At 52.6% G+C, this 27,540-nt stretch overlaps 1 protein-coding gene across 1 annotated transcript; it reads right to left on the minus strand.

The window, feature by feature from the left end:
• Window positions 1–1,823: 1,823 nt before the first annotated feature.
• Window positions 1,824–27,433, minus strand: LOC141988492 (interferon-induced very large GTPase 1-like). Its single transcript, XM_074954290.1, has 5 exons — window positions 27,328–27,433; window positions 26,361–26,650; window positions 25,391–25,837; window positions 24,765–24,830; window positions 1,824–7,119 (listed from the first exon to the last, which is right to left on the minus strand). The coding sequence occupies exons 2-5, from the start codon at window positions 26,629–26,631 to the stop codon at window positions 2,138–2,140; spliced, it is 5,766 nt and encodes a 1,921-aa protein (XP_074810391.1). The 5' UTR covers window positions 26,632–26,650; window positions 27,328–27,433; the 3' UTR covers window positions 1,824–2,137.
• Window positions 27,434–27,540: the final 107 nt, after the last annotated feature.

The raw sequence follows: 27,540 nt of genomic DNA on the forward strand, positions 1-27,540 counted from the left end.
AGCACCCCCAGGTGCGAGGCAGGACACGTTGGGGGGCTGAGATCCAAGTGCCAGGACCCAGCTACCCTCTGGATCTGCCAAGGCAGGGTCTACTTCTCCATCGGGGTTGTGCCCCTGTGAGAAAAGTCGGGGGAGAGCTCAGCTGGGCCTGGGATCTCGACTAGGGGACACTTGCTCCAGGGCATCTGTCGGCCAAGCCGAGCACACCCCTAGGGACCCCTTGCTTCCCTCCAGCCCCCTTGGGTGTCCCTCTCCCATCCTCTAGTTCAGTTTGCAACCCCAAACTCCTCTCCCATGTCAGGGGCTCTGTGTGCACCCCCTTTCCACCTCTCCCCCTATGCCAGGGGCTCTCTGTGCCCCCCATTTCCCCCCACCATTCTATTTCTTTCTCTCTGGAAGATCAGTCATTCAGTTGTCAACAGTTTCAAGGTATTTGGGGCAGGAGCAGAGCCCTGGTTTCAGGGGAAAAATCACCAAAAACCAAACACCAATGATGCAATCTCTCAACCTGATGAAAAATGGTCTTTTGTGGGAGGCCGTATCTCGGGATCCCCTTGGTCCAATGATCCTAAAGTTGGACCATGAATCCTATCCCATTCCCCCATGAGACACAGCACAGTTCAGAGCAATCTGAGTAAACATGAGGATTTTAGAGCACTTTGAAGAGTGGCCCTTCAAACAGAAAGCTGTTCTCTAACTTAACCACAGCAGAGCTGGCACTGCACTAGCATATTTTGGGGACTGAGCAGCACTGAGATCTGGGGTGTTGTTAGGCTGGAAGGGGTTAATTTCTGCTGTCAGCTGGTTCTTTGATCTACAGTTTCAGAGCTGGTTGAAGTTAATGGCTTTGCTGGCCAGAAGCCAGGGGATCTCTGTGTGTCTCCCATTTCTCCCTTCTGGATTTTGCAATTTGACCCAAGATCAGTAGGGTTCTGCCAACCGATGTCTAGAACATTCCCCGAAATGTAGGAATTGATCAGGTGGGGCATTCAAAAGATATCGCGTTACCTCCTAACCGCCAGACAGATGTGATGGGGAGTGTCGAACCTCACGTTGCTCAGCTAACAACGTTACCTCCTCCTGGAGACAGATGCCCTGGTTCTCCACACACCCAGAGCTGAATGTGCCAAGGAAACCTTTATTAACACTCTTCACCATTCTAGCTTGGTCCCTTTGCCCCCAGCCAATGACCCACCCAATGCAACTCAGAGAGCCATCAGCTATCAGGAGAAGCGAACTGGATGCCACAGCCCAGATCCACCAACCCAATTGCTCACCGCCATTTGCCAATTTCCCTGTCCCCGTGTGTGGCTGGAAGATCTGGATTCCAGTGGGAGGTGGTTCATGGACCACCAGGGAGCAATGTGGAAGGGTCTCTAGATTTGTCCCAGAAGGCACCTGGGAAATGTTATAAATCACCCACCTACCATCAGGGAAATGACCCTGCCATATTGCTACCTCTCGGTGGGAAGAAGCCCAGGGTAGAGATACACTATAAGCATGGCTGGTAGCGCCCCCTGAAGCAAAGGTTGCCTGATATGTTCCATTATGATGCCCTGTTTTCCGTTGAGGACTGGAATGTGAAGTGAAAAAGAAGCTGGGAGGGGGGAGATGGGTACTGGTACAGGAACATATTAGAAGGGATGGGTCAGAAGGGGTCAAGCTGGAGAGCGGGGATGGACAGATGAGTCTATGACATGACCAATAGAGGACTCTCCCCTCAGAATCAGGGACAGAACCCAGAAGTCCTGAGTTTTACCTGTCCTCTGCTGTCAGCAAATATCTATGAAACCCACCGGCAAAGTACCTTCCTCACTCACCTATGGTGGCCAGTCCCCATGGAGGATGACAACCTACTACTGCTATCAGTTACTTGGTTAGCTTAACTGGCAAGGTGTGTGCGGGGCATCTAAAGGTTCAAGGATCTATGGAGGTGTCAATATGATGTGACACGATGGAACTGTTTTGTTTTTCAGTTTATTTTTTTTAAGCCTAGGCAATTACACACAAAGAACTACATTAAAGGAACATTCAGGTGGCAGAATCAAGCCCTGGGAAGTAACAAAATGCCAGGATTAAGACTGAGGGCGCCTTGTTATGGAATTAAAGACTGTATCATAATGCAGAGCACCTGCCTCTATTCCATGTTAAAGGCCTCTCGGATGCTGTCCAGAGCCTGCTCCTTGGTTATTTTCTTCCACTCCAGGGGGAGATCGGCACGCTCCACATTGTACTCTCTGGCAAACTCTCGATTGAACTTTCTGAATATGAACTTCCAATAATTGGAGGCGCTGATGCTGGGGTCCGGTTGGATGCACCAGGTGGGGTAGAATTGGCGATAATCTTTGTAGGGATGCCATTTAAATGCCGTGTTCAGGTTTTTAAATGATATACTAGAAAATACATCAGAGGAGCACAAAGAATACACAAGCTTGTCAGTTGTCACATAACTGTAGCCCCCCAGCCCTTGTGGCCGATGCACTGATGCAAAATGCTCCTTTTGGTCGCTGCCTCCTGCTTCACAGGGGACTTTACAGAATGGACACTGCTTCCTACAGCCGAATACGCGCTGGAAGATCTCATCCTGAGGCTTGAACTGGAGCTGTGTGAAGACCATCTCCCCACTCAGCTCTTCCCATCGCAAGAGGATGCCATCTTCCACCTGCGGGAGGAAAGTCTGGAGGTCGGCTGAGAACTGCCCGACGCTGGCTGTGTTCTTGAAGAGGATCACCTCCAAACTGTCCTTGGAGATGACTAGCTCTTTGCACATCGCTTGGCAAAATTGCTCCAAGAACTCAGAGATGGTGGGGGCATCTTGGCACTCAGAGCTCTCCAGAGCATCCTGGATTTTTTTCATGATTGTGGCTAGAACTGCTCTCTCCAGCTCCCGCAAACTCCCAGTCTCTCTGTAGTGGCTGATCAGGCATGTCTGGATCCAGGCCTTTACAAACTCTTCATAGTTTCTGACGTATTTCACGTAGTTATCGAAGTCCATCTCCTCCAGCAGCTTCTTCTGCACAGTAAACTGGAAGAAGCTCTGGCTGCTGTATTTGATGGACTCTCCACTGCTTAGAAAGTCATCCTCTAACTCAATCCCGAGTCTCTTTTTCATATATTCCCATAAAGCAGGTGTCAGAACCACTCTCTCCAGCTCCTTCAAGCCCCCCGTCTCTCTGTAGTGCTCAAACAGGCGTGTCTGGATCCAAGATTTGACAAACACTTCATAGTTATTGATGTATTTCACGTAGTTATTGAAGTCCATCTCCTCCAGCAGCTTCTTCTGCACGGAGAACTGGAAGAAGCTCCGGCTGCCGTACACGATGGATTCTCCACTGCTGAGAAAGTTGTCCACTATTTCAATCCCGAGTCTCTTTTTCATATACTCCCACAGGGCAGGTCTCAGACACCGGTCACAGAAATCAAAAGCTCTCTTCTGGCAGGCATCCTTCTCATAGTAAACGTCTCTGAAGGTGGAGAAATACTGAGGTCTCAGCTCCTCCAGGCGACGCTGAGGGTCATTCTTCTTGAGAAAGTCTTCGTGCATCTTCTGGAAAGCGCTGGCTGCCTCCCCCAGGATGTGAAGTTTTAAATCAACTTCGAAGGAAGCACTGGTGCACATCTTCCCAGCGATCTTCTCCTGAAGCCTCTCGTTGATCATCCACAGCAATTCCCTGCAGTAGGTCTGGTCGTAATCCCCTTGGGAGTGGACCTTCTGCCCAACGTACCTCCTACACTCCTCCATCAGGGACTTTGTGAACTCTTCCAATTCACGCCAACATTGCTGAGTTATAAACTCCACAGGCACTTTGTACCAAGCCAAGTCCAAATACTCCTTCTTCATGCAGAAGGGTTTGCTTTGATAGGTCAACAAGCTCTGGGCTTTATGGAGCATCTGCTTGACCAAACTCCCTCTGTTCTCCAGGTCCTTGCACAGCTGGTAGCGGATGTCTTTATGAATTTGGCGTAGGGATAAGCTCTCCAGTGGCAGCTCTGCTAAGGTTTCCATCCACATCTTGGCAAACTCTCTTTGCAGCTCCTTGGGCGTTAGCTCCTTGTCCCTCTCCCTGCAGTCCCGCAAGAGCCCATCCACCTTCCCTTCAATGGTTTTCATGTACCTGGCCTGCAGATGGTCTATCTTGCTCCGACCTTTCTGGATACGAATGGCCTCTTCAGATTTACAGAGCAGATAGCTCTCCAGTTCGTGCCGGAGAAATGTCACGCTCCGGAGAAAATCTTCCCTGTATTTCTCTACCAAATGAAGGTTCCCAGTTCCACTCTCAAAGTAGCTCTGTAAACTCTGCTGCATCTTCTGCTCCCCATTGTGGAGCATCTGGTGAACTTCCAGCCTTAGTTTCTCAAAGGTGTCGGGACCCAGATCGTCTGGGGATTGGTTCTGGATGGTGGTTTCAGCTTTGGACATCCAGAGGTGCACCTCCTTGCGGAAATCCCACTCCCACTCCGCGTACAGTACAGACAGCTGGGTATAGGCCTCAGCCACCAGGCTGTTTCTGAAGCTGAAGATGAAGTTCTCGTGTTTCACGGCGTTCCAGAGGCTCCTCACCCACTCAATGAACTGAGGAATGTCCTTGGGGGCTCTGCGAGGTGATCGATTCCTCATGAATTCAAATAGGTATTTCTTCAGCTCACACACGCTCTCGCTGTATCCCATATTCACTGGTGCCATAGGAGGGACTCCATGCCACAGCCCAGGGATGTACCAACTGTGCTTCTCCGGATCATAGTCCATAATGTCAGAAAATTTCATCTCCCTGCTTTGCTTTTCCATCCTCGCTGCAGCTTTGGTCATTTCATCCAGCTGCTCCAGGAGGTGTTTCCTGTCCCTCATGTTTTGTTCATGCGCAGACACATCACTGACGTTCTGATGCACAAATTGGCAGTTGGGTTTGTGCCCGATTTCCTCCATTCTGAGAAACGCGTGGACCACAATTTGCAGAACATCCTTCATTTCGGTGGCGTTCTCCATGGCCATGTTAACGATGGTTATGTCACTCAGTCCAATCACCAGGGTGGCCAGCTCATTGTCGTGTTCATAACTGTCCTCCAGCTTGGCCAGTTCCGGGGCTTTCAGGCCTTCTGTGTCTATCACCAGGATGAAGTCACAGCCCAGCTCCTGCCGAAAGTTCTCTGCCACTTTAATGAGGGACATGAAGGCTCCTCGCGTACATCGGCCACTGCTCACTGCAAACTGCAGGCCGAACATGGTGTTGAGGAGGGTGGATTTCCCAGTGCTCTGCACTCCCAGCACCGTTAGAACCAGCATTCTGGACCTTCCCCCCAGCTTGGCATGGAGCTGGGTCAGAACATCTGTCACCCACTGCAGTGGGATATTGGAGGCATCTCCATCGATCAGCTCCATGGGAAACCCTTCCAGCATCAGGTCAGCTGCTATGCCTGGGAGACAGATGAATTGCCTTTGGATGTTCACCATGTTCCCTTCTTTCACCATTGAGCATTCGGCCTCGTAAAATTGCCCCAACTCACGCATGAAATGCTCCAGCCCTAAGGAGCTGGCAGAGATTAGTTCGTCCAGTTCTGCCAGCTGTTTTGCATCATCCCCTAGAGCACGACATTTCTCTTTATACTCAGTCCGGAGCCTAGAGAGGTTCCCCCTGGCGATGTGATCCAGGTGGAACTTCATCCATTTCAGGAAGTGATGTTTCTCGGCTGGACTCAACTGTCCTATCCCGCTAATAAATTTAACCATCCCGCTGGTGAGGTCACTCTGGTTCTGCTGCCTGCGTAGCTCCAACCACCTTTCTCTCAGCTGGGATCTATAGTCTTCCGGAGGGACGTCCCGTTGGCCTTTCATCCGGCACAGCTCTTTCTCCACTTTAGCCAAGTTCCTCCACAGATCCCCTTGGAGCCTCAGCATTTCCCTCTTGTACTTTGCCACGTCCTGTATTTCGGCGGTGATTTCTTGAACGTGCTCCAAGGCGGTCCAACGTTCTCCATCATCTTCATCCACCTGGATCCCGAGCTCCCGCGCCGTCACAGCCATGTCACGGATGCTCGCGCTCTTGGGAGAGGAGCTCATGACACCCCGTAGGGTGGATCGTAGCTTTTTCACCAGTTCTGCGCTACTGTTGCTCTTCTGTTTCACCAGAAGTTGTGATTTGTTCATATTCAGTTGCAGGGCTAATTTATTGAGGAGTCCCAGTGTGTCCTTGGCTTTCCCAGCCTGACTGTTAAGGATGAAGTAGTATTTAGTGGCTGATCCCTGCAGAGATGATAACAGCGCGTATTCTCTCTCATTGATGCTCTCCGTTAATATGAACACTGCTGAGGAGACCTCTGTTAAAAAGCTGAACTGCAGCCAGTGCGACTCAATGTCTCCACGCAGGTTTGCAACCGCGATGGGTTCCGGGAAAAGATCAAGATTCTCCCTCCCAGCAGGGAAATACCAGGAAATCTCCACCAGCCCATCTGCGATTTCCCGAGGGATGTTCCCAGACTCCATGTCTCGATGGATGAAGAAATCCTGGTGCTGCTGGGAGGGGCTGAGAACCTCATTGAGGAGTTTGGACTTGGAGAAGCTGCAGCTCCCCATCCGCACAAAGGAAACGGTTGGCATTTTGGTGAGCACCAGGCTCTCCTCTCTGAACCCTCTGCTCTGTGCCAGGGAGTGGGGCCTCCACTTCCTCACAATGTCCCTCATGGCCCACAGCATTAGGGTGCACTTGGGGGTGTCAACGGCAGGTAGCAGCAGAGGGAGGGCAAACTGGCACATGGACATTTTGGAGAGGATCTCCTGCTGTAGGAAACTGTCTGAGCAAAGCAGAACGGCACAGAGAACATCGAGGGGGTTCAGAGAAGCTCTAGAGTCGTCTTCCCTCACAGAATACACATCCCCACTCATCCCATCCTCCTTATCTGTGTCCTCATCAGATGTCCCCTGCCCAAGGCTTGTGCTTCTGGCTGTCCCGTTCAAAGCCATGAGCTTTCTCAGGAAGTGCCAAGGCAAGTCTCCCAGGATGGAAAGAGTCCAGTCCTTCAGGCTCTCCGGGCTGATTTCCAGGAGATCGCTCAGCCGCAGTTTCCCGTTTCTGAACTTCTTGAGCCTCAGCTTTGACAAGACAGTTTTCAGGGCTCCTCTTCTCCCTGCAAATGGAAACGAAGGCATCACCACCTGGGATGGTGTCACAGCTCAGGGCCAGCTGCACCTGGGCCTCTTCTTGATCTCTCTGTTTCCAAAATTTAGGCCTGAAGCCTTCACCTTCCCGGCTCGTTTCATCTGAAGGGGACTAACCCAGCTAAACGTCCAAACCCTCTGTCTCCACTAACACTTAGGGAGGCTTTACTTTATCTAGACTCCCTCGCTCCTGAGGCTGGGTGTCCCACACTGAGGTGTAGATGGTGTGACCTAGGCCAAGCTCCTGCCCCCAGGACTATCAGTCACTGCAGATCCAGAGACCAGAGGCAGAGGCATGGTTGGGAGGCCAGCCGGGGATTAGAGCCAGGGGTTCAGAGGCAGGCAGGGCGTAAGGCTAGAATGGAGCAGCTAAGGGGTGGAGAAAGGGCTGGCCAGGGAGCCGGTCTGGCACAGCTGTGAATGATTGAGTAGCCGTCGTGCTGCTGTGGCTACCTGGGTTAAATAGGGACTTGTGGGTCCTTCTGTCCGGGACCACAGTCACTCAGCCTCGTCTACACTACGGCAGTAAGTTGACCTAAGTTACGCTACTCCAGTTATGTGAATAATGTAACTGAAGTCGACGTAGCTTAGGTCAACTTACTGCAGTGTCTGCACCCTACCGCCCTGTGCCAACGGGAGATGCTTTCCCGCCAACTTTGATCCTTTGAACTTTGATCCGATACAGGTATAGTCGTTCTCCTGCCAGCATCACCTACCTGACTGTTAGCGTCATTGATATTGGCACTGGCTTTCCTCTTAATGTCCATTCTCCTACCCACTGCTGTTCCCTCATCCATTGCTGTATTCCCCTTTCTTGAATTTCCTCCTGATCAATATTAGAATCAGACATGGAGATTACATTAGCAACTCCCCCAAGTTACTAGTTCAGAGCTCTTTTAATCAGATGTGCCAACGTCTATCCCAGAAGTCTATTTCCCTCCCTACGCAGGTGGAGTCCATCCCAGGAGAACAGCCCTCTGTCCATGAATGCCTCCCAGTGGGCAAACCGCCCAAAGCCCTCCTGGTAGCACCGCTGCTTGAGCCATCTTTTGCCCATCGTAAATGTGTCTCGCCTTCAGGGGACAGGTAGAATCCCACTGAAAATTACCTGAGCCTCCATTTCTTTACGCGTCTTCCCCAGCCTGGCAGAGTCATCCTTGATGCATCCCAGTGAGAATCTAGCAGTATCATTTGTTCCCACTTGAAGGACAATCAGTGGATTGTTTCCTGCTTCCATTAGGATACTCTTCGGCCTCAGGTCCACATCTTGTATCTTAACTCCTGGCAGACAGCACAGCCCTCTGCTCTCAGGATCAGCTCAGGTGACAGGCCTGTCTGTTCTTAGAATGGATTCACCAGTCACGGCGACCTACCTCTTCCTGTTGGTTATGTGATTCTCCAGCCTTCCCCATCTGTTCTTTCTGGCTGCAAGTCCTCGTGTCTCTTGTTCTCTCTTGCAATATTTTGTGTGTCATCTGCTGTCCTCCTGGGCTCCAAACTCTGGCTATCTCCATTGACTCTTCCCCTCGTCATGTAGGACTCGCAAGTTCTTTTCTTCTTGCTTGTTCTCCCACCATCTGTTGCTGCCTGCTGGGCCCCTTCTTCCTCTTCCAACTCAGGGAAACCTGTTCCTGAGCTCTCTTTCTCCTTCACTAGCCCGTCTTTTCCTCTGCCTGGTTCTGGTAGTCACATGCTTCCATTGGCCACTTCCCTCCTCTAGCAGCCTCCCCTCACAGTTCTCCCGTCCAGCTTCCATCTGCCGGTCTTGACTTTTCCCTTCAACGTTCCCTCCATCATCTGCTCAAATCCCCTTCGAAACTCAACCAGAGTCTCCACCTGCATCTCCAAACCTTGGATCTTCTCCTCCATCCACTCCCTCGGGCAGCACTTCATACACTCAGTGATGAGCTGCCAAAATCTTAACAACCGGTTCCCTCCTCACCCCACGAGGGGGTCGTGGCCCACCGCCACCCTTGGGGACTCCTACCCCCTGCGTTCCTTGACGCCCCCCTCCCAGACCCCTGCCCCATTCACCCCCCTCCCTTGTCCCCTGACTGCCCCCAGAACCGGGCAGGAGGGTCCCGTGGGCCAGCGTAGTGGGTGCCCACCCCGCCCCTAAGAGCCAGAGGGACCTGCCGGGGGGCGAGGTGGGGAGTCCCAGTGGGGTTTACCTGGGTCAGCTCCCAGGAAGCATCCGGCAGGTCCCTCTGGCTCCTAGGGGTCGGGGAGCGTAGCTAGGGCAGGAGCAGGGGGAGCGGCCCTCCCCGTGGGTGCTCCAGCCCCAGAGCACCCATGGAGTTGGCGTGTAAGGTGCCACTTTTGGCCATTTGTTAAATTTAGAAGCCCTTTTAGAACTGGTTGTCCGCTTCTAAATTTAACAACCGGTTCTAGCAAACTGGTGCGAACCAGCTCCAGCTCACCACTGCATACACATGGGCACCCACTCCCGGATAATGTACATCCCACAGCTTCCTCATCCGGTCATCTCAACTGACTCTTCCAGTCCTTGGGTCACTCCACCGCTGCCTCCATTTATGTCATAACCTTCTCACCTAAGCTCCTGTCAAGGAAAAACAAAACAAAAACCTGCCCAAACAAGCAACAAAATGAAAACAGAAGACGACACCGAGGACACAGGGGCACTGGGAAGGTCCAGGGCAGTGGTTCTCAACCAGAAGGACGCATACCCCTGTGGGGTACCCAGAGGTCTTCCAGGGGATACCCAATTGCTCTAGCTCAGTGTTTCTCAACCTGGACGTTGCAGCCCCCAGGAGGGTCCTGGGACGGGTTTAGGGAGATCACAAGTGCAGGGCCGACATTAGGGGGTGTCAAGCAAGGCAATTGCCTGGGGACCCATGCTGTAGGATCCTTTGCTCCCATGTAGGGCTAATTGCCCTGGTGCTGAGGATGTGGGGGCGCTGTGTGTGAGGCTGGGAGTCAGGACTCCTGGGTTCTAGCCCTAGCTCTGGGAGGAGAGTGGGGGCTAGTGGTTGGAGCAGAGGGGGCTGGGAGCCAGAACTCCTGGGTTCTATCTCTGGCTCTTCCACAGATACCTTGTGTGATCAGACAGGGCCCTGCATCTCTCTGGGCCTCAGTTTCCCCATGTATAAAATGGAGATGATAGCACCTGGTCTGTTTAGACTGTGAGCTGGTTGGGGCAGGGACTGGTTTCCTGATGCACCTGTGCATCACCAGGCATAACTGGCGCCCTGATCACCTCTCCCCTCTGAGTCACCCCCTCCCCTCAGTCAATTACCCTTAGGCAGAGCCCATCCCAGTGCTGAAGACACGCACAGTCCTGGCCATCAGTGCGGGATCTCTTCACCCCATGGGGAGCCCGCCTGAATTGACCCCAGGCTGCCTGATGCACCCCCCCCCTTTACAGAGTCCCAGCACCTCAAGATCTGAGGCTGGGCATGTTGGGGGGCTGAGATCCAGGACCCAGCTACCCTCTGGGTCTGCCTCGCCATCAGGGTTGTGCCCCTGTGACAACGGTAGGGGGGAGCAGTCAGCTGGGGATGGGATCTTAAATAGGGGACACCTGCTCCCGGGCATCTGTTGGCCAAGCCCAGCGTACCCCCAGGAGTCCCTTGCATGCCGCCACTCCCCCTCTCTGGGTGCCCCTCTCCCATTCTCTAGTTCGGGGTTGTCAACCTTTTCCTTTCTGAGGCCCCTCCCAACATGCGATAAAAACTCCATGGCCCACCTGTGCCTCAGCATCTGGTTTTCTGCATATAAGAGCCGGGGCCGGCGTTAGGGGGTAGCCAGCAGGGCAACTGCCCCAGTGGGCAACGAGAAGCTCAGTTTCTCAGGCTTCTGCTTCAGCCCCAGGTGACAGGACTCAGGATTTCAGCCTCCTGTGGGGGGGCTTCGTCTTTCTGCCCTGGGCCCCAGCGAGTCTGATGCTGGTCCTGTTTGGTAGCCCCCTCCGAAACCTGCTCACAGCCCCCCAGGGGTCCCCCGACCCCTGGTTGAGAACCACTGGTCTAGTTGAGGGACTCATTGCAACCACAAACCCCTCCCCCATGCCAGGGGCTCTGCATTCCCCCCTTTTCTCCTCTCTACCGGTGCCAGGACCTCTCTTTGCACCCCCATTCCACACCCTCCATACCAGGGGCTCAGGGTGCCCCCCATTCCTCCCCTCACATTCTATTTCTTTCTCTCTGGAAGATCAGTCAATCAGGTGTCAACACTTTCAGGGTATCTGGGGCAGGAGCAGAGCCCTGGTTTCAGGAAAATAACCACCCAAAACCAAATATCAATGGTGCAATCTCTCAACATGACAAAACTCTGTTTTTGGAGAGGGTTGTATCTCAAGATCGCTTTGGTCAAATGGCCTCATGCTTGGACCATTAATCCCACCCCATTCCCCCTTGAGGCCCAGCAGATTTCAAAGCAAACCGATTACACGTGAGGATTTTAGAGCACTTTGAAGAGTAGCCCTTCAAACAGAAAGCTGTTCTCCAACTTAACCATAGCAGAGCTGGCACTGCACTAGAATATTTGGGGGACTGAGTGGCGCTGAGATGGGCGGAGGGGTGTTGTTAGGCTGGAAGGGGTTAATTTCTGCCATCAACTGGTTCTTTGATCTACAGACAATTCTAGAGCTGGTTGAAGTTGATGGCTCTGCTGACCAGAAGCCAGGGACTCTGTATCTCCCATTTCTCCCTTCCGGGTTTTCCATTTTTTCCTAAAACCAGTAGGATTCTCCCCATCAATGCCTGGAACATTCCTGGAAATTTAGGAATTGATCGGATGGGGCGTTCAAAAGATATCGCGTTACCTCCCAGCATCCAGCCAGCCAGACCTGAAGGTGAGTTTAGAGTCTCATTGCATTCAGCCAAAAATGTTACCTCCTACCAGAGACAGATGCCCTGGTCCGCAGTGCACCCAGAGCTGGATACACCGGAGACACCTTTCTTGATACCCGCCACCATTCCAGCTTGGTTGTTTGACCACCAGCCAATGACCCACTCAACGCAACTCAACAGAGAGCCATCCGCCATGAGGAGGGGCAAACTGGACGCCGCACCTGGATCCACCAACCCAACAGCTCAGGGCCTTGGGGCCACTTGCCCATTTCCCTGTCCGCATGCACAAGCTGGAGGATCTGGATTTCAGAGGAAAGTGGCTCATGGCCCAACAGGGGGCAAAGTGTGTGTGGGATTCTTTAGATTTGTCCCACAAGGCACCTGGGATATATAATAAATGACCCACCTACCATCGGGGAAATGACCCTGCTGTATTTCTACCTCTCGGGGCGAAGAAGCCAAGGACAGAATAGAGTACAGCAGAACCCCTTTTATCTGATGTAAGTGAGACTGGGGCCAGATTGGATAATCAGAAATACAGAGAAACCGGAGAATGGGAAAGTGCAATGCTGCATCGCCATCTAGTGGCCACAGGAGAGATCGCCCCCTTCTGGACCTGTGCACACTGGTTCTCCGGTTAACATGGAGAGCCGGATAATGGAGGGTCAGATAAACAGGGTTCTGCTGTGGCACCCCCTGTAGTTAAGGTTGCCTGACACTTCCCATTATAAAGCCCTAATTTCAGTTGGGGACTTGGAGATGTAGCAAAAGAGGAGCTGATAGTGGGGAGACTGGGACTGATGCGGGGACATGGTGGAAGGGACGGCTCAAAAGGGGTCAAGATGCAGGGGAATGGACAGATCGGTCTATGACAGGACCGCTGGAGCACACTCCCCTCAGAACCAAGGACAGAACCAAGGAGTCCTGAGTCTCACCATTCCTCTCCTTCAGCAAATATCTATGAAATCCACTGGCAAAATGTGTCCCTCACTCCCCTCTGCTGGCCGGTCCCCAGGGAGGATGACAACTTACTACTGCTATCAGTTACTTGGTGAGCTTAACCGGTGGAGGTGTGTGCAGGGGATCTAAATGTTCAAGCCCTGCTGAGGAGCTATGGAGGTGTCATTATGATGCAACACAATGGAATTGCTTTGTTTTTCCATTTATTTTTTTTTAAACCTAGGCAATTACATACAAAGAACTACATTAAAGGAGCCTTCAGGTGGCAAGTTCAAGCCCTGGGAAGTAGTAAAATGCCAGGATTAAGACTGACGGGGCCCTGTTGTGAAGTTAAAGACTGTATCATAATGCAGAGAGCCTGCCTCTATTCCATGTTAAAGGCCTCTCGGATGCTCTGCAGAGCCTGCTTCTCGGTTATTTTCTTCCACTCTGTGGGGAGATCGGCAGGATCCGCTTTGTACTCTTTGGCAAACTGGTGATTGAACTTTCTGAATATGAACTTCCAATAATCGGAGGCGCTGATGCTGGGGTCCGGTTGAATGCGCCAGGTGGGGTAAAATTGGCGATAATCTTTGTAGGGATGCCACTGGAAGGCTGTGTGCAGATTTCTAAATAACACTGAAGAAACCACGTCAGAGGAGCATAAAGAATATATAAGTCTCTTGCTTGTCTCATCCCTGCATCTCCCCAGCCCTTGAGGTCGATGCACTGATGCAAAATGCTCCTTGTGGTCACTGCCTCCTGCTTCACAGGGGACGTTACAGAATGGACACTGCTTCCCACAGCCAAACACGCGCTTGAAGATCTCATCCTGGGGCTTGAACTGGAGCTGTGTGAAGACCATTTCCCCGCTCAGCTCTTCCCACGCTGAGAGGGTACTTTCTTCCACCTGGGGAAGGAAGGTCTGGAGGTCGGCTGAGAACTGCCCGACGCTGGCTGTGTTCTTGAAGAGGATCACCTCCAAACTGTCCTTGGAGATGACCAGCTCCTTGCACATCGCTTGGCAAAAATGGTCCAAGAACTTAGAGACGGTGAGGGCGTCTTGGCACTCAGAGCTCTCCAGAGTGTCCTGGATTTTCTTCATTATTGTGGCTAGAACCACTCTCTCCAGCTCCTTCAAGCCCCCCGTCTCTCTGTAGTGCTCAAACAGGCGTGTCTGGATCCAAGATTTGACAAACACTTCATAGTTATTGATGTATTTCACGTAGTTATTGAAGTCCATCTCCTCCAGCAGCTTCTTCTGCACGGAGAACTGGAAGAAGCTCCGGCTGCCGTACACGATGGATTCTCCACTGCTGAGAAAGTTGTCCACTATTTCAATCCCGAGTCTCTTTTTCATATACTCCCACAGGGCAGGTCTCAGACACCGGTCACAGAAATCAAAAGCTCTCTTCTGGCAGGCATCCTTCTCATAGTAAACGTCTCTGAAGGTGGAGAAATACTGAGGTCTCAGCTCCTCCAGGCGACGCTGAGGGTCATTCTTCTTGAGAAAGTCTTCGTGCATCTTCTGGAAAGCGCTGGCTGCCTCCCCCAGGATGTGAAGTTTTAAATCAACTTCGAAGGAAGCACTGGTGCACATCTTCCCAGCGATCTTCTCCTGAAGCCTCTCGTTGATCATCCACAGCAATTCCCTGCAGTAGGTCTGGTCGTAATCCCCTTGGGAGTGGACCTTCTGCCCAACGTACCTCCTACACTCCTCCATCAGGGACTTTGTGAACTCTTCCAATTCACGCCAACATTGCTGAGTTATAAACTCCACAGGCACTTTGTACCAAGCCAAGTCCAAATACTCCTTCTTCATGCAGAAGGGTTTGCTTTGATAGGTCAACAAGCTCTGGGCTTTATGGAGCATCTGCTTGACCAAACTCCCTCTGTTCTCCAGGTCCTTGCACAGCTGGTAGCGGATGTCTTTATGAATTTGGCGTAGGGATAAGCTCTCCAGTGGCAGCTCTGCTAAGGTTTCCATCCACATCTTGGCAAACTCTCTTTGCAGCTCCTTGGGCGTTAGCTCCTTGTCCCTCTCCCTGCAGTCCCGCAAGAGCCCATCCACCTTCCCTTCAATGGTTTTCATGTACCTGGCCTGCAGATGGTCTATCTTGCTCCGACCTTTCTGGATACGAATGGCCTCTTCAGATTTACAGAGCAGATAGCTCTCCAGTTCGTGCCGGAGAAATGTCACGCTCCGGAGAAAATCTTCCCTGTATTTCTCTACCAAATGAAGGTTCCCAGTTCCACTCTCAAAGTAGCTCTGTAAACTCTGCTGCATCTTCTGCTCCCCATTGTGGAGCATCTGGTGAACTTCCAGCCTTAGTTTCTCAAAGGTGTCGGGACCCAGATCGTCTGGGGATTGGTTCTGGATGGTGGTTTCAGCTTTGGACATCCAGAGGTGCACCTCCTTGCGGAAATCCCACTCCCACTCCGCGTACAGTACAGACAGCTGGGTATAGGCCTCAGCCACCAGGCTGTTTCTGAAGCTGAAGATGAAGTTCTCGTGTTTCACGGCGTTCCAGAGGCTCCTCACCCACTCAATGAACTGAGGAATGTCCTTGGGGGCTCTGCGAGGTGATCGATTCCTCATGAATTCAAATAGGTATTTCTTCAGCTCACACACGCTCTCGCTGTATCCCATATTCACTGGTGCCATAGGAGGGACTCCATGCCACAGCCCAGGGATGTACCAACTGTGCTTCTCCGGATCATAGTCCATAATGTCAGAAAATTTCATCTCCCTGCTTTGCTTTTCCATCCTCGCTGCAGCTTTGGTCATTTCATCCAGCTGCTCCAGGAGGTGTTTCCTGTCCCTCATGTTTTGTTCATGCGCAGACACATCACTGACGTTCTGATGCACAAATTGGCAGTTGGGTTTGTGCCCGATTTCCTCCATTCTGAGAAACGCGTGGACCACAATTTGCAGAACATCCTTCATTTCGGTGGCGTTCTCCATGGCCATGTTAACGATGGTTATGTCACTCAGTCCAATCACCAGGGTGGCCAGCTCATTGTCGTGTTCATAACTGTCCTCCAGCTTGGCCAGTTCCGGGGCTTTCAGGCCTTCTGTGTCTATCACCAGGATGAAGTCACAGCCCAGCTCCTGCCGAAAGTTCTCTGCCACTTTAATGAGGGACATGAAGGCTCCTCGCGTACATCGGCCACTGCTCACTGCAAACTGCAGGCCGAACATGGTGTTGAGGAGGGTGGATTTCCCAGTGCTCTGCACTCCCAGCACCGTTAGAACCAGCATTCTGGACCTTCCCCCCAGCTTGGCATGGAGCTGGGTCAGAACATCTGTCACCCACTGCAGTGGGATATTGGAGGCATCTCCATCGATCAGCTCCATGGGAAACCCTTCCAGCATCAGGTCAGCTGCTATGCCTGGGAGACAGATGAATTGCCTTTGGATGTTCACCATGTTCCCTTCTTTCACCATTGAGCATTCGGCCTCGTAAAATTGCCCCAACTCACGCATGAAATGCTCCAGCCCTAAGGAGCTGGCAGAGATTAGTTCGTCCAGTTCTGCCAGCTGTTTTGCATCATCCCCTAGAGCACGACATTTCTCTTTATACTCAGTCCGGAGCCTAGAGAGGTTCCCCCTGGCGATGTGATCCAGGTGGAACTTCATCCATTTCAGGAAGTGATGTTTCTCGGCTGGACTCAACTGTCCTATCCCGCTAATAAATTTAACCATCCCGCTGGTGAGGTCACTCTGGTTCTGCTGCCTGCGTAGCTCCAACCACCTTTCTCTCAGCTGGGATCTATAGTCTTCCGGAGGGACGTCCCGTTGGCCTTTCATCCGGCACAGCTCTTTCTCCACTTTAGCCAAGTTCCTCCACAGATCCCCTTGGAGCCTCAGCATTTCCCTCTTGTACTTTGCCACGTCCTGTATTTCGGCGGTGATTTCTTGAACGTGCTCCAAGGCGGTCCAACGTTCTCCATCATCTTCATCCACCTGGATCCCGAGCTCCCGCGCCGTCACAGCCATGTCACGGATGCTCGCGCTCTTGGGAGAGGAGCTCATGACACCCCGTAGGGTGGATCGTAGCTTTTTCACCAGTTCTGCGCTACTGTTGCTCTTCTGTTTCATCAGAAGTTGTGATTTGTTCATATTCAGTTGCAGGGCTAATTTATTGAGGAGTCCCAGTGTTTCCTTGGCTTTCCCAGCCTGACTGTTAAGGATGAAGTAGTATTTAGTGGCTGATCCCTGCAGAGATGATAACAGCGCGTATTCTCTCTCATTGATGCTCTCCGTTAATATGAACACTGCTGAGGAGACCTCTGTTAAAAAGCTGAACTGCAGCCAGTGCGACTCAATGTCTCCACGCAGGTTTGCAACCGCGACGGGTTCTGGGAAAAGATCCAGATTCTCCCTCCCAGCAGGGAAATACCAGGAAATCTCCACCAGTCCATCTGCGATTTCCCGAGGGATGTTCCCAGACTCCATGTCTCGATGGATGAAGAAATCCTGGTGCTGCTGGGAGGGGCTGAGAACCTCATTGAGGAGTTTGGACTTGGAGAAGCTGCAGCTCCCCATCCGCACAAAGGAAACGGTTGGCATTTTGGTGAGCACCAGGCTCTCCTCTCTGAACCCTCTGCTCTGTGCCAGGGAGTGGGGCCTCCACTTCCTCACAATGTCCCTCATGGCCCACAGCAGTAGGGTGCACTTGGGGGTGTCAACGGCAGGTAGCAGCAGAGGGAGGGCAAACTGGCACATGGACATTTTGGAGAGGATCTCCTGCTGTAGGAAACTGTCTGAGCAAAGCAGAACGGCACAGAGAACATCGAGGGGGTGCAGAGAAGCCCTAGAGTCGTCTTCCCTCAGAGAAAACACATCCCCACTCACCCCACCCTCCTCATCCTCACTTGTGTCCTCATCAGATGTCCCCTGCCCAAGGCTTGTGCTTCTGGCTGTCCCGTTCAAAGCCATGAGCTTTCTCAGGAAGTGCCAAGGCAAGTCTCCCAGGATGGAAAGAGTCCAGTCCTTCAGGCTCTCCGGGCTGATTTCCAGGAGATCGCTCAGCCGCAGTTTCCCATTTCTGAACTTCTTGAGCCTCAGCTTTGACAAGACGGTTTTCAGGGCTCCTCTTCTCCCTGCAAATGGAAACGAAGCCATCACCACCTGGGATGGTGTCACAGCTCAGGGCCAGCTGCACCTGGGCCTCTTCTTGATCTCTCTGTTTCCAAAATTTAGGCCTGAAGCCTTCACCTCCCCGGCTCGTTTCATCTGAAGGGGACTAACCCAGCTAAACATTCAAACCCGTCTGTCTCCACTAACGCTTAGGGAGGCTTTACTTTATCTAGACTCCCTCGCTCCTGAGGCTGGGTGTCCCACACTGAGGTGTAGATGGTGTGACCTAGGCCAAACTCCTGCCCCCAGGACTATCAGTCACTGCAGATCCAGAGACCAGAGGCAGAGGCATGGTTGGGAGGCCAGCCGGGGATTAGAGCCAGGGGTTCAGAGGCAGGCAGGGCGTAAGGCTAGAATGGAGCAGCTAAGGGTGGAGAAAGGGCTGGCCAGGGAGCCGGTCTGGCACAGCTGTGAATGATTGAGTAGCCGACTTGCTGCTGTGGCTACCTGGGTTAAATAGGGACTTGTGGGTCCTTCTATCCGGCACCACAGTCACTCAGCCTCGTCTACACTACGGCGGTAAGTCGACCTAAGTTACGCTACTCCAGTTATGTGAATAATATAACTGAAGTCGACGTAGCTTAGATCAACTTACTGCAGTGTCTGCATGCTACTGCCCTGTGCCAACGGGAGGCGCTTTCCCACCGACTTTCCATACTCTTCTCGGGGAGCGGGAGTACCAGAGCCGCCCGGAGAGCGCTCTGCGATCGATTTAGCGGGTCTTCATTAGACCCGCTAAATCGACAGGGCTGCATCCACCGCTGCAGTGCCGATTTACCGGTAAGTGTAGACGCAGCCTCAGTGCGGGTTTATTGGGCCCAGCCGAGCTCACTGGGTTGCTAGGCAACCGTGCCCGGAGCTGGCTGGGTTCCCGAGACTGCGGGCCGTCTGCGTTTCCATCGGCTCAGAAACAATTAATTTTTCCCCAGAATTTTCTTCTATGGAGGAATTGGGAATTTGGAGGAGGAAAAGCCCAAAATTTCAAAATCTCAGAAACCGCCACAAAAGGGACTTTCCATTCTCCACACAGCTCTACATGTAGTATTTGTAAAACAATCCTGGCGTCTTCCACGTGCTTCGCAGATGGACAATACGCAGGGGACGGGCAGGAGCTCGGGCATGGCTAGTGTACAGAGATTGAGACGCTGGACGGAAGAACCACAGGAGTGTGGGGGGCCCTTACTGACTTCGTCATTGGCCAACTCAGGGCAGAGGGATTTGGGTTGGGAGAAGGACTTGGGGGGGGATGTTCTCTGGACTCTACCTCCATGAACTTTGTTGGGAGAGGTCTTGGGAGCCTCATCTCCACTCCTGTCCACTGATGCTGAATGTCCTGGTGTCTCAGCTCCGCACCTCTCCACTGACATGGCAACTCCTGGTGTCTCGGCTCTGCTCTCCGACATGGAGACATCCGAGTCTGGAGTCGCTCCATCTAAGGATCCAGAAGAGAAGCCTGCTCAGAGGTCCTAGACCAGTGTTTCTCAACTTTTGCAGGCTACTGGACCCCTTTCAAGAGTCTGATTTGTCTTGCATACCACAGGTTTCACCTCACTTAAAAATACAAAGAAATGTCACAGCACACCTCCAGGCAGCAGGGCTGAAGCATGTAACTTCGCTTTATGGGGCGTGGGTCCCCAGGCAATTGCCTTGCTTGACACCCCCTAATGCTGGCCCTGCACTTGTGATCTCCCTAAACCCGTCCCAGGACCCTCCTGGGGGCTGCAATGTCCAGGTACTGAGCCAGAGCAATTGGGTATGCCCTGGAAGACCTCTGTGTACCCCACAGGGGTATGCGTCCTTCTGGTTGAGAACCACTGCCCTGGACCTTCCCAGTGTCCCTGTGTCCTCGGTGTCGTGTTCTGTTTTCATTTTGTTGCTTGTTTGGGCAGGTTTTCGTTTTGTTTTTCCTTGACAGGAGCTTAGGTGAGAAGGTTATGACATATATAGAGGCAGCGGTGGAGTGACCCAAGGACTGGAAGAGTCAGTTGAGGTGACGGGATGAGGAAGCTGTGGGATGTACATTATCCGGGAGTGGGTGCCCAAAAAGTTTCATGTGTATGCAGTGGTGAGCTGGAGTCGGTTCGCTAGAACTGGTTGTTAAATTTAGAAGCAGACAACCGGTTCTAAAAGGGCTTCTAAATTTAACAACCAGCCCAAAATGGTGCCTTAGGCGCCGACTCCATGGGTGCTCCGGGGCTGGAGCACCCACGGGGAAAATTTGATGGGTGCGGAGCACCCACGGGGAAAATTTGATGGGTGCAGAGCACCCACCGGCAGCTCCCCGCCCGGCGCCCGGCCCCCGCCTCCTCCCCTGAATGCGCCGCCCCGCTCTGCTTCTCCGCCCCCGCCCCCCGGCTTCCCACGAATCAGCTGTTTGCACGGGAAGCCGGGGCGGGCTGAGAAGCAGGTGGCGGCTTCTCGCTCAGGCCCAGAGAGGCGGAGACGGAGCAGAGGGGAGCTGGGGCGGGGGCAAGGAGGCCCGCCCACGCCGCAGCAAGTAACCCGGTGGTGGAGGGTGCAGGGGAACCCCTCCCCGCCCCAGCTCACCTCTGCCACCCTTGGCCTGAGCATGAAGCCACCGCCTGCTTCTCAGCCCTCGCCTGCTTCCCGCCAAACAGCTGATTCGCGGGAAGCCGGGGGGGGGTGGGGTGGAGAAGCAGAGTGGGGCAGCGCGTCCAGGGGAGGAGGCGGAGGCAGAGTGGAGGTGATCTGGGGCTGGGCGCGGGGCGGGGAGCTGCTGGTGGGGGCTCTGCACTCAGCAAATTTGCCCCGTGGGGGCTCCAGCCCCGGAGCACCCACAGAATCGGTGCCTAAGGCGCCACTTTTGATGTGATCAGTGGGGGGAGCGGCTGCTCCCCCCCAGCTACGCTCCCCCGCCCCTAGGAGCCAGAGGGACCTGCCGGATGCTTCCTGGGAGCTGCCCCAGGTAAGCACCGCTGGGACTCCCCACCTTGCCCCCCGGCAGGTCCCTCTGGCTCTTAGGGGCAGGGTGGGCACCCACTACGGTGGCCCACGGGATCCTCCTGCCCGGTTCTGGGGGCAGTCAGGGGACAAGGGAGGGGGGCAGATGGGGCAGGGGTCTGGGAGGGGGGCGTCAAGGAACGCAGGGGGTAGGAGTCCCCAGGGGTGGAGGTGGGCCACGACCCCCTCGTGGAGTGAGGAGGGAGCCGGTTGTTAAGATTTTGGCAGCTCGTCGCTGGGTGTATGAAGTGCTGCCCGAGGGAGTGGACGGAGGAGAAGATCCGAGGTTTGGAGATGCAGGTGGAGACTCTGGTTGAGTTTCGAAGGGGATTTGAGCAGATGATGGAGGGAAGGTTGAAGGGAAAAGTCAAGACCAGCAGATGGAAGCTGGACGGGAGAACTGTGAGGGGAGGCTGCTAGATGAGGAAGGTGGCCAATGGAAGCATGTGACTACCAGAAGCAGGCAGAGGAAAAGACAGGCTAGTGAAGGAGAAAGAGAGCTCAGGAACAGGTTTCCCTGAGTTGGAAGAGGAAGAAGGGGTCCAGCAGGCAGCAACAGACTGTGGGAGAACAAGCAAGAAGAAAAGTACTTGCGAGTCCTACATGACGAGGGGAAGAGTCAATGGAGATAGCCAGAGTTTGGAGCCCAAGAGGACAGAGGATGACACACAAAATATTGCAAGAGAGAACAAGAGACACGAGGACTTGCAGCCAGAAAGAACAGATGGGGAAGGCTGGAGAATCACATAACCAACAGAAAGAGGCAGGTCGCCGCGACTGGTGAATCCATTCTAAGAACACACAGGCCTGTCACCTGAGCTGATCCTGAGAGCAGAGGGCTGTGCTGTCTGCCAGGAGTTTTTAAGATACGAGATGTGGACCTGAGGCCGAAGAGTATCCTAATGGAAGCAGGAAGAAATCCACTGATTGTCCTTCAAGTGGGAACAAATGATATTGCTAGATTCTCACTGGGATGCATCAAGGATGACTATGCCAGGCTGGGGAAGACGCGTAAAGAAATGGAGGCTCAGGTAATTTTCAGTGGGATTCTACCTGTCCCCTGAAGGCGAGATACAATTACGACGGGCAAAAGATGGCTCAAGCAGTGGTGCTACCAGGAGGGCTTTGGGCGGTTTGCCCACTGGGAGGCATTCATGGACAGAGGGCTGTTCTCCTGGGATGGACTCCACCTGAGTAGGGAGGGAAATAGACTTCTGGGGTGGAGTTTGCCACAACTGATTAAAAGATTTACACTAGGAACTCAGGGGAGATGCTCACATAATCTCCATGCTGGATTCTAATCCTGATTAGGAGGAAAAAAATCAAGGAAGAGGAATACAGCAACAGAGAAAGGAACAGCAGTGGGTTGGAGAATGGACATGAAAAGGAAAGACAGTGCCGATACCAATGACACTGCTAGCCAGGTCGGAGACACAGGCAGCAGAATGACTGTACCCAATCGGGTGAGGAAGCTGGGCAAAGCCACGCAGAAACAACTAAGATGGCCGTACACCAGTGCAAGGAGTCTGGGTAACAAAATGGAGGATCTAGAACTACAGATGCAGGAAGTGAAACCAGATATTACCAGGATAACAGAAACATGGTGGATTAGTAATCATGCCTGGAGTGCGGGTATTGAAGCCTTTGTGCTGTGCAGAAAAGGCGGAAATAAAGGTAAAGGTGGTGGAGTAGCCCTGTATGCTAATGATGAGGAAGACTGAAGAAATTAGACGTGATGGAACGACAGAGTATATGTTAGCTAAAATCACTTTGAGGAACAAAACTCCCAGAAACTGCCCCGGGATAGGGATTGGGGTCTGCTACAGACCCCGAGGATCCGACCTGGATAGGGATAGAGACCTCTTTAATGTTTTTAATATTTAATTTCCCAGATATAGATTGGAGGACGAGTGCTCCTAATAATAGCAGGGCCTAGATTTTCCTGGATGTGACAGCTGATAGATTTCTTCACCAGATAGTCACGGACGCTAGAAGAGGGAATGCCACTTTAGGTTTAGTTTTGGTGACCTCAGAGAAGAACTGGTCGTAGGGGACAACCTTGGTTTGAATGATCATGAGCTAATTCAGTTTCAACCTAAATGGAAGGATAAACAAAAACAAATTTGCAACTAGGGTCCTTGATTTCAAAAGCGCTCCCTTTAAAAAATTAAGGGAATTAATTAGGGGAGTGGACTGGCCAAAGAACTTAAGGATCTGAACATGGAGGTTTGGAATTACTTTAAGTCAAACTTACAAAATTATCTGGAGACTGCATCCAAAGCAAGGGGAAAAAAATCATAGAGAAGGGTTGCAGACCAAGCTGCAGACCAAGCTTCTCAAACAGGTGATGAAGAGAAAACAGAAAGCCAACAAGGAATGGAAGATGGGACGGATCAGCAAGGAAAGCTGCCTCTTGGAGGTCAGAAAGCACAGGAATAAAGCGAGAACTGCCACAAGTAGATTTGGACCTTTGAAAGGAAATTAGAGCCAACAATAACAAGGTTCTAGCCATATAAATAAAATGAAAAGAAGGAAAGAAGTGGGACTGATAAGAACTAAGGATGGGGTGGAGATTAAAGACAATCTAAAATAAACCCCACAACTAAACAAATACTTTGTCTCTATTTTTAATAAGGATAACAAGGCGTTTAGGGGTATTGACAGGGTGGCTAATTGGAATGAGGAAATGGAAATTGAAATGACCACATCCGAGATGGAAGTCAAACTTAAGCAGTTTAACGGGACTAAATGGGAGTGGGGGTGGATAATCTCCATCCAAGAATATTAAAGGAACTGGCACCTGAAATTGCAAGGATTTTTAATGAATCTCTAAACGTGGGGGTCACACCCTATGATTGGAGGATTGCTAATGTAGTACCTATTGTTAAGAAAGGGAAAAAAAGTGATCCAGGAAACTACAGGCTTCTTAGTTCATCCTCAACTGTATGCAAGGTCTTGGAACAAATTCTGAAAGAGAGACTAGTTAAGGACATAGAGACGAACGGTAATTGGGATGAAATACAACCTGGTTTCACAAAAGGCAGATGGTGCTAGACCAACCTGATGGCTTTCTTTGTGATGACTGTTTTTTGTTTGTTTTTTTTTAGACAAAGGAAATGCAGTCGAGCTAATCTACCTGGATTTCAGTCTCACATTTGTTACATTTCCATGTGGGAAATTATTCATTAAATTGAAGAAGTTGGGGATTAATATGAAAATTGAGAGGTGGATCAGGAACTGGTTAAAGGGGAGACTACAACGGGTCATAGGGAAAGATGAACTGTCGGGCTGGAGGGAGGTTACTAGTGGAGTTCCTCAGGGATCGGTCTCGGGGCCAATCTTATATAAGATTTTTATTAATGATCTTGGCACAAAAGGTGGGCGTGTGCTAATCAAATTTGCAGGTCACACAAAAGTTGGGAGGTATTGCCCATAAGGAAGAGGAGTGAAATTCTGCAACAGTCTTCCAAGGGGAGCAGTGGGGGCAAAAAACCTAACTGGCTTCAAGACTGAAAGCTTGCTAAGTTTATGGAGGGGATAGTATGATGGGACTGCCTACAATGGCATGTAGCCCAAATGTGGCAAATATCCCCAACAGCCAGAGATGGGGCCCTAGATGGGAAGGGCTCTGAGTGACTACAGAGAATTCTTACCCAGGTGTCTGGCTGGTGGGTCTCACCCCATGCTCAGGGTCTAAGTGATCACCCTATTTGTGGTCAGGAAGAAATCTCCCCCCAGGTCAGATTGGCAGAGACCCTACCTTCAAATTTCCCTTTTATTGCAGCAGTCTTTTCTTCTTCTCCACAGCTGGGGATATTTCCAGATCCTACAAAGCAATGCAAGGGTAAGTCATTTAGGCTCACATCAATGGAAGTTAGGAGCCTACAGATCTGGGCCATAGACTTTATCTAGCCTAGGGTTTCAAGAGGGGGCCTTTAATTCTTGCTCCATCTCATGAACCCCTTTGAGAACGCCAGAAGACCTGGAGCTCTACCTTAGCCCCTGCTAAAATAATAAGAGGAGGAACTGTAGCTGGAGCTGCTGAAATTGAGCTCAAGGTACTAAGCTGTGTGAGGTGGGGTTCGTGGTTGAGTTAACTTGCTAATCCACGTAGCTCCATGGAGCCAGAAGCACCTCCTCTCCTCCCACCAGATGTCCACGAGCAATTGTTTCCTTACATGCACAAGCACCTTCTGCTCTTGCAAGGGGTCCAAACACACAGGAACTAGACTCTTCCTGCATCTGAAATCTAGCACAGCTTTCCCTCTATCCCTCTCCATCCAGCCCCGAGGAGAACCCGCCTGGGATCCTGTGTCCAGTGCAGGACAGCCATAAATACATCTTAAGCATTGCCCTACAGGGCAAGTCGAGAGACCTGTCCTGTACCTTCGAAATCTGCTCTCTCTGAGGACACAGCGGCTGCATCTTTCTCGGAGAATCTGTCACCTCCTGGACTCTCTGGATCATTCTTTGAGGGTAAAGCAGTTTCTGGGTTTTGTGGTCCATTCTTCATTGGGGATGTGGCAAAATTTGGTGTCACCAATCCCTTCCCTGAGGACGGCTCAGCTTCCGGCTTCTCAGGTTCTTCCGGCTTCTCTGGATCGTTCTTCTCTGAGCACATGGCATCTTCTGGGTTCGGTGGATCAATATCCCCTGAGGATGGGCAATTGTCTGGATACCCCAGATCATTCACCTCATGCAGTTCAGCGCTTTCTGGATTCTCCAGCTCATTCTTCCGTGTGGCTACAGCAGCTTCTAGATTTTCTTGTCCGTTCTTCTCGGAGGATGTGCCACCTTCTGGATTCTCTGCATCCTTTGTCTGAGTTACGTACCCTACAAAGGGAAAACAAATCGATGCCACCTCAGCACCTTACAGATTTCTTCACAATTCCGGGCACTTCCTTGGGCAAGAGAGAAAGGGAGGGAGCGTCTCTGGGGCCCGTTCAGCCCTCAGCTGTTCTCTGGAGGCTGCTGCCCTGCATTTTAGTTAGCTCAGCAGTGAAGGAAGAGGTTAAAAACAGAGAGAGAAATCCTGTGGTCTATGGCAAAAGGGTGTTACATGGGAGCGGTGGTGGTGACGACAAGTTTTTTAGGGGAGCGGGGGGGTCAGGTTTGGGGCTAAATCCTCAGGTTTCAAGGAATGTTACAGACATGCTGAGGTCGGTCTGTTTGGAAAGCACCACTGAGTGCCAGGGATAGAACCCAGGAGTCCTGACTTCCAGGCGCCCCCTGCTCTAACCATTAGTCCAACCCGTCACCAATACACAGCTACGTCGCAATATCTCCTGGCTACATTTTATGTCTCTTCTATGGAATCCTGCCAAGAACTGAAATGACTCAGAAAGCCCCAACTCACGGCGTGCCGGGGGCTGTAAATCCGGCGGGAAGTCTGGGAAGAGGCTCTGCAGACACTCCAGGAACTGCTCACAGCCACGCTCCCCCTTCTTCTGGATCTTTATCAGCAGCCTTCGGATCCTCTCCCTGGGCTCCGAGAGCTTCTCCAAGGCCTCATACTCCTCCTCGGTGACTATCCCCAGTGAGGCCACTTCGTCCAAGACGGGGTCGGGGGTTGTTAGAAGGAGGGCGATGAGTCGCTCCCGTCCCTGGCGGATCGTCTCAAAGGCCATTGGGCCCAGGTCCCTGCGGCTGGGCAAGGGATTTGGAGAGAAACAACTTCAGATTGTGTTTGTAACTCCCAAAAAACCACACCCAACTCATCCACTGAAGCACCACACCCCCTAGCACCGCACGGGGGTATTGGGGCTAGCCCTGACTGCCAGGGGAGAGCACCTCTTAATGAGCCCCTGCCCCACTCCCTGCAGCATAGTGCCCCCTAGCACTGCACTGGGGCCAGCCTCGGCTGCCAGGGGAGAGCGCCCCCTGCTGAGCCCCCTTCCCATCCCCTGCAGCACAGCGCCCCCTAGCACTGTAGTGGGGCATTGGGGCCAGCCCTGACTCCCGGAGGAGAGCGCCCCCTGCCCCACACCCTGCAGCACAGCGCCCCCTAGCGCCAGCCCTGACTGCCAGGGAAGGGCGCCCTCCATTGAGCCCACACCCCCCTCCCTGCAGCACATGCCCCCTAGCTCTGCACTGGGGCCAGCGCTGACTCCCAGGGGGAGAGCACCCCCTACTAAGCCCCCACTCCCTGCAGCGCCGCACTGGGGTGCCCCTGTCCATAGCGAAACATGGGGGACAGGATGAAGAGGGCCCCATGCAGGAGTAGGCTGGTTTGGGACTTTTCCAAGATGCTCCCTGGGCGCTCCTCCTCCCCCCACCCCAGGTCCCCACCTCCCTGACCCCGATCTAGCCCCAGAGCCCCGCACCCCAGCGGGCACTGCTGGCGGGAGCTCACAGCCCGGAGGACGGAACGGCCCGGTCTCTGCAGCAGCCGACCGTCGCGCCCGCCCGGCGAGCTCTCTTTGTCTACACCGCGCCAAGGAAACGAAAGTGAAACCGGAACCGGGCGCAGGCCGTGGCCGCTGATTTGTCCGGCTCCTCCGGCCACTGCCAGCCCCCTGAGCTGAGCCTTCCCCCCC

The sequence above is a fragment of the Natator depressus genome, chromosome 6, assembly GCF_965152275.1.
Source record: "Natator depressus isolate rNatDep1 chromosome 6, rNatDep2.hap1, whole genome shotgun sequence".
Lineage (NCBI taxonomy): Eukaryota > Metazoa > Chordata > Testudines > Cheloniidae > Natator > Natator depressus.

Coding starts and splice junctions, on each gene's coding strand:
- LOC141988492 (XM_074954290.1), bottom strand. CDS start 26,631: ATGGCCTTTGAGACGATCCGCCAGGGACGGGAGCGACTCATCGCCCTC. Junction 25,838..26,360: donor TTTACAGCCCCCGGCACGCC/GTGAGTTGGGGC, acceptor TTCCCTTTGTAG/GGTACGTAACTCAGACAAAG. Junction 7,120..24,764: donor AATAAAAGGGAAATTTGAAG/GTAGGGTCTCTG, acceptor TTCCATTTGCAG/GGAGAAGAGGAGCCCTGAAA.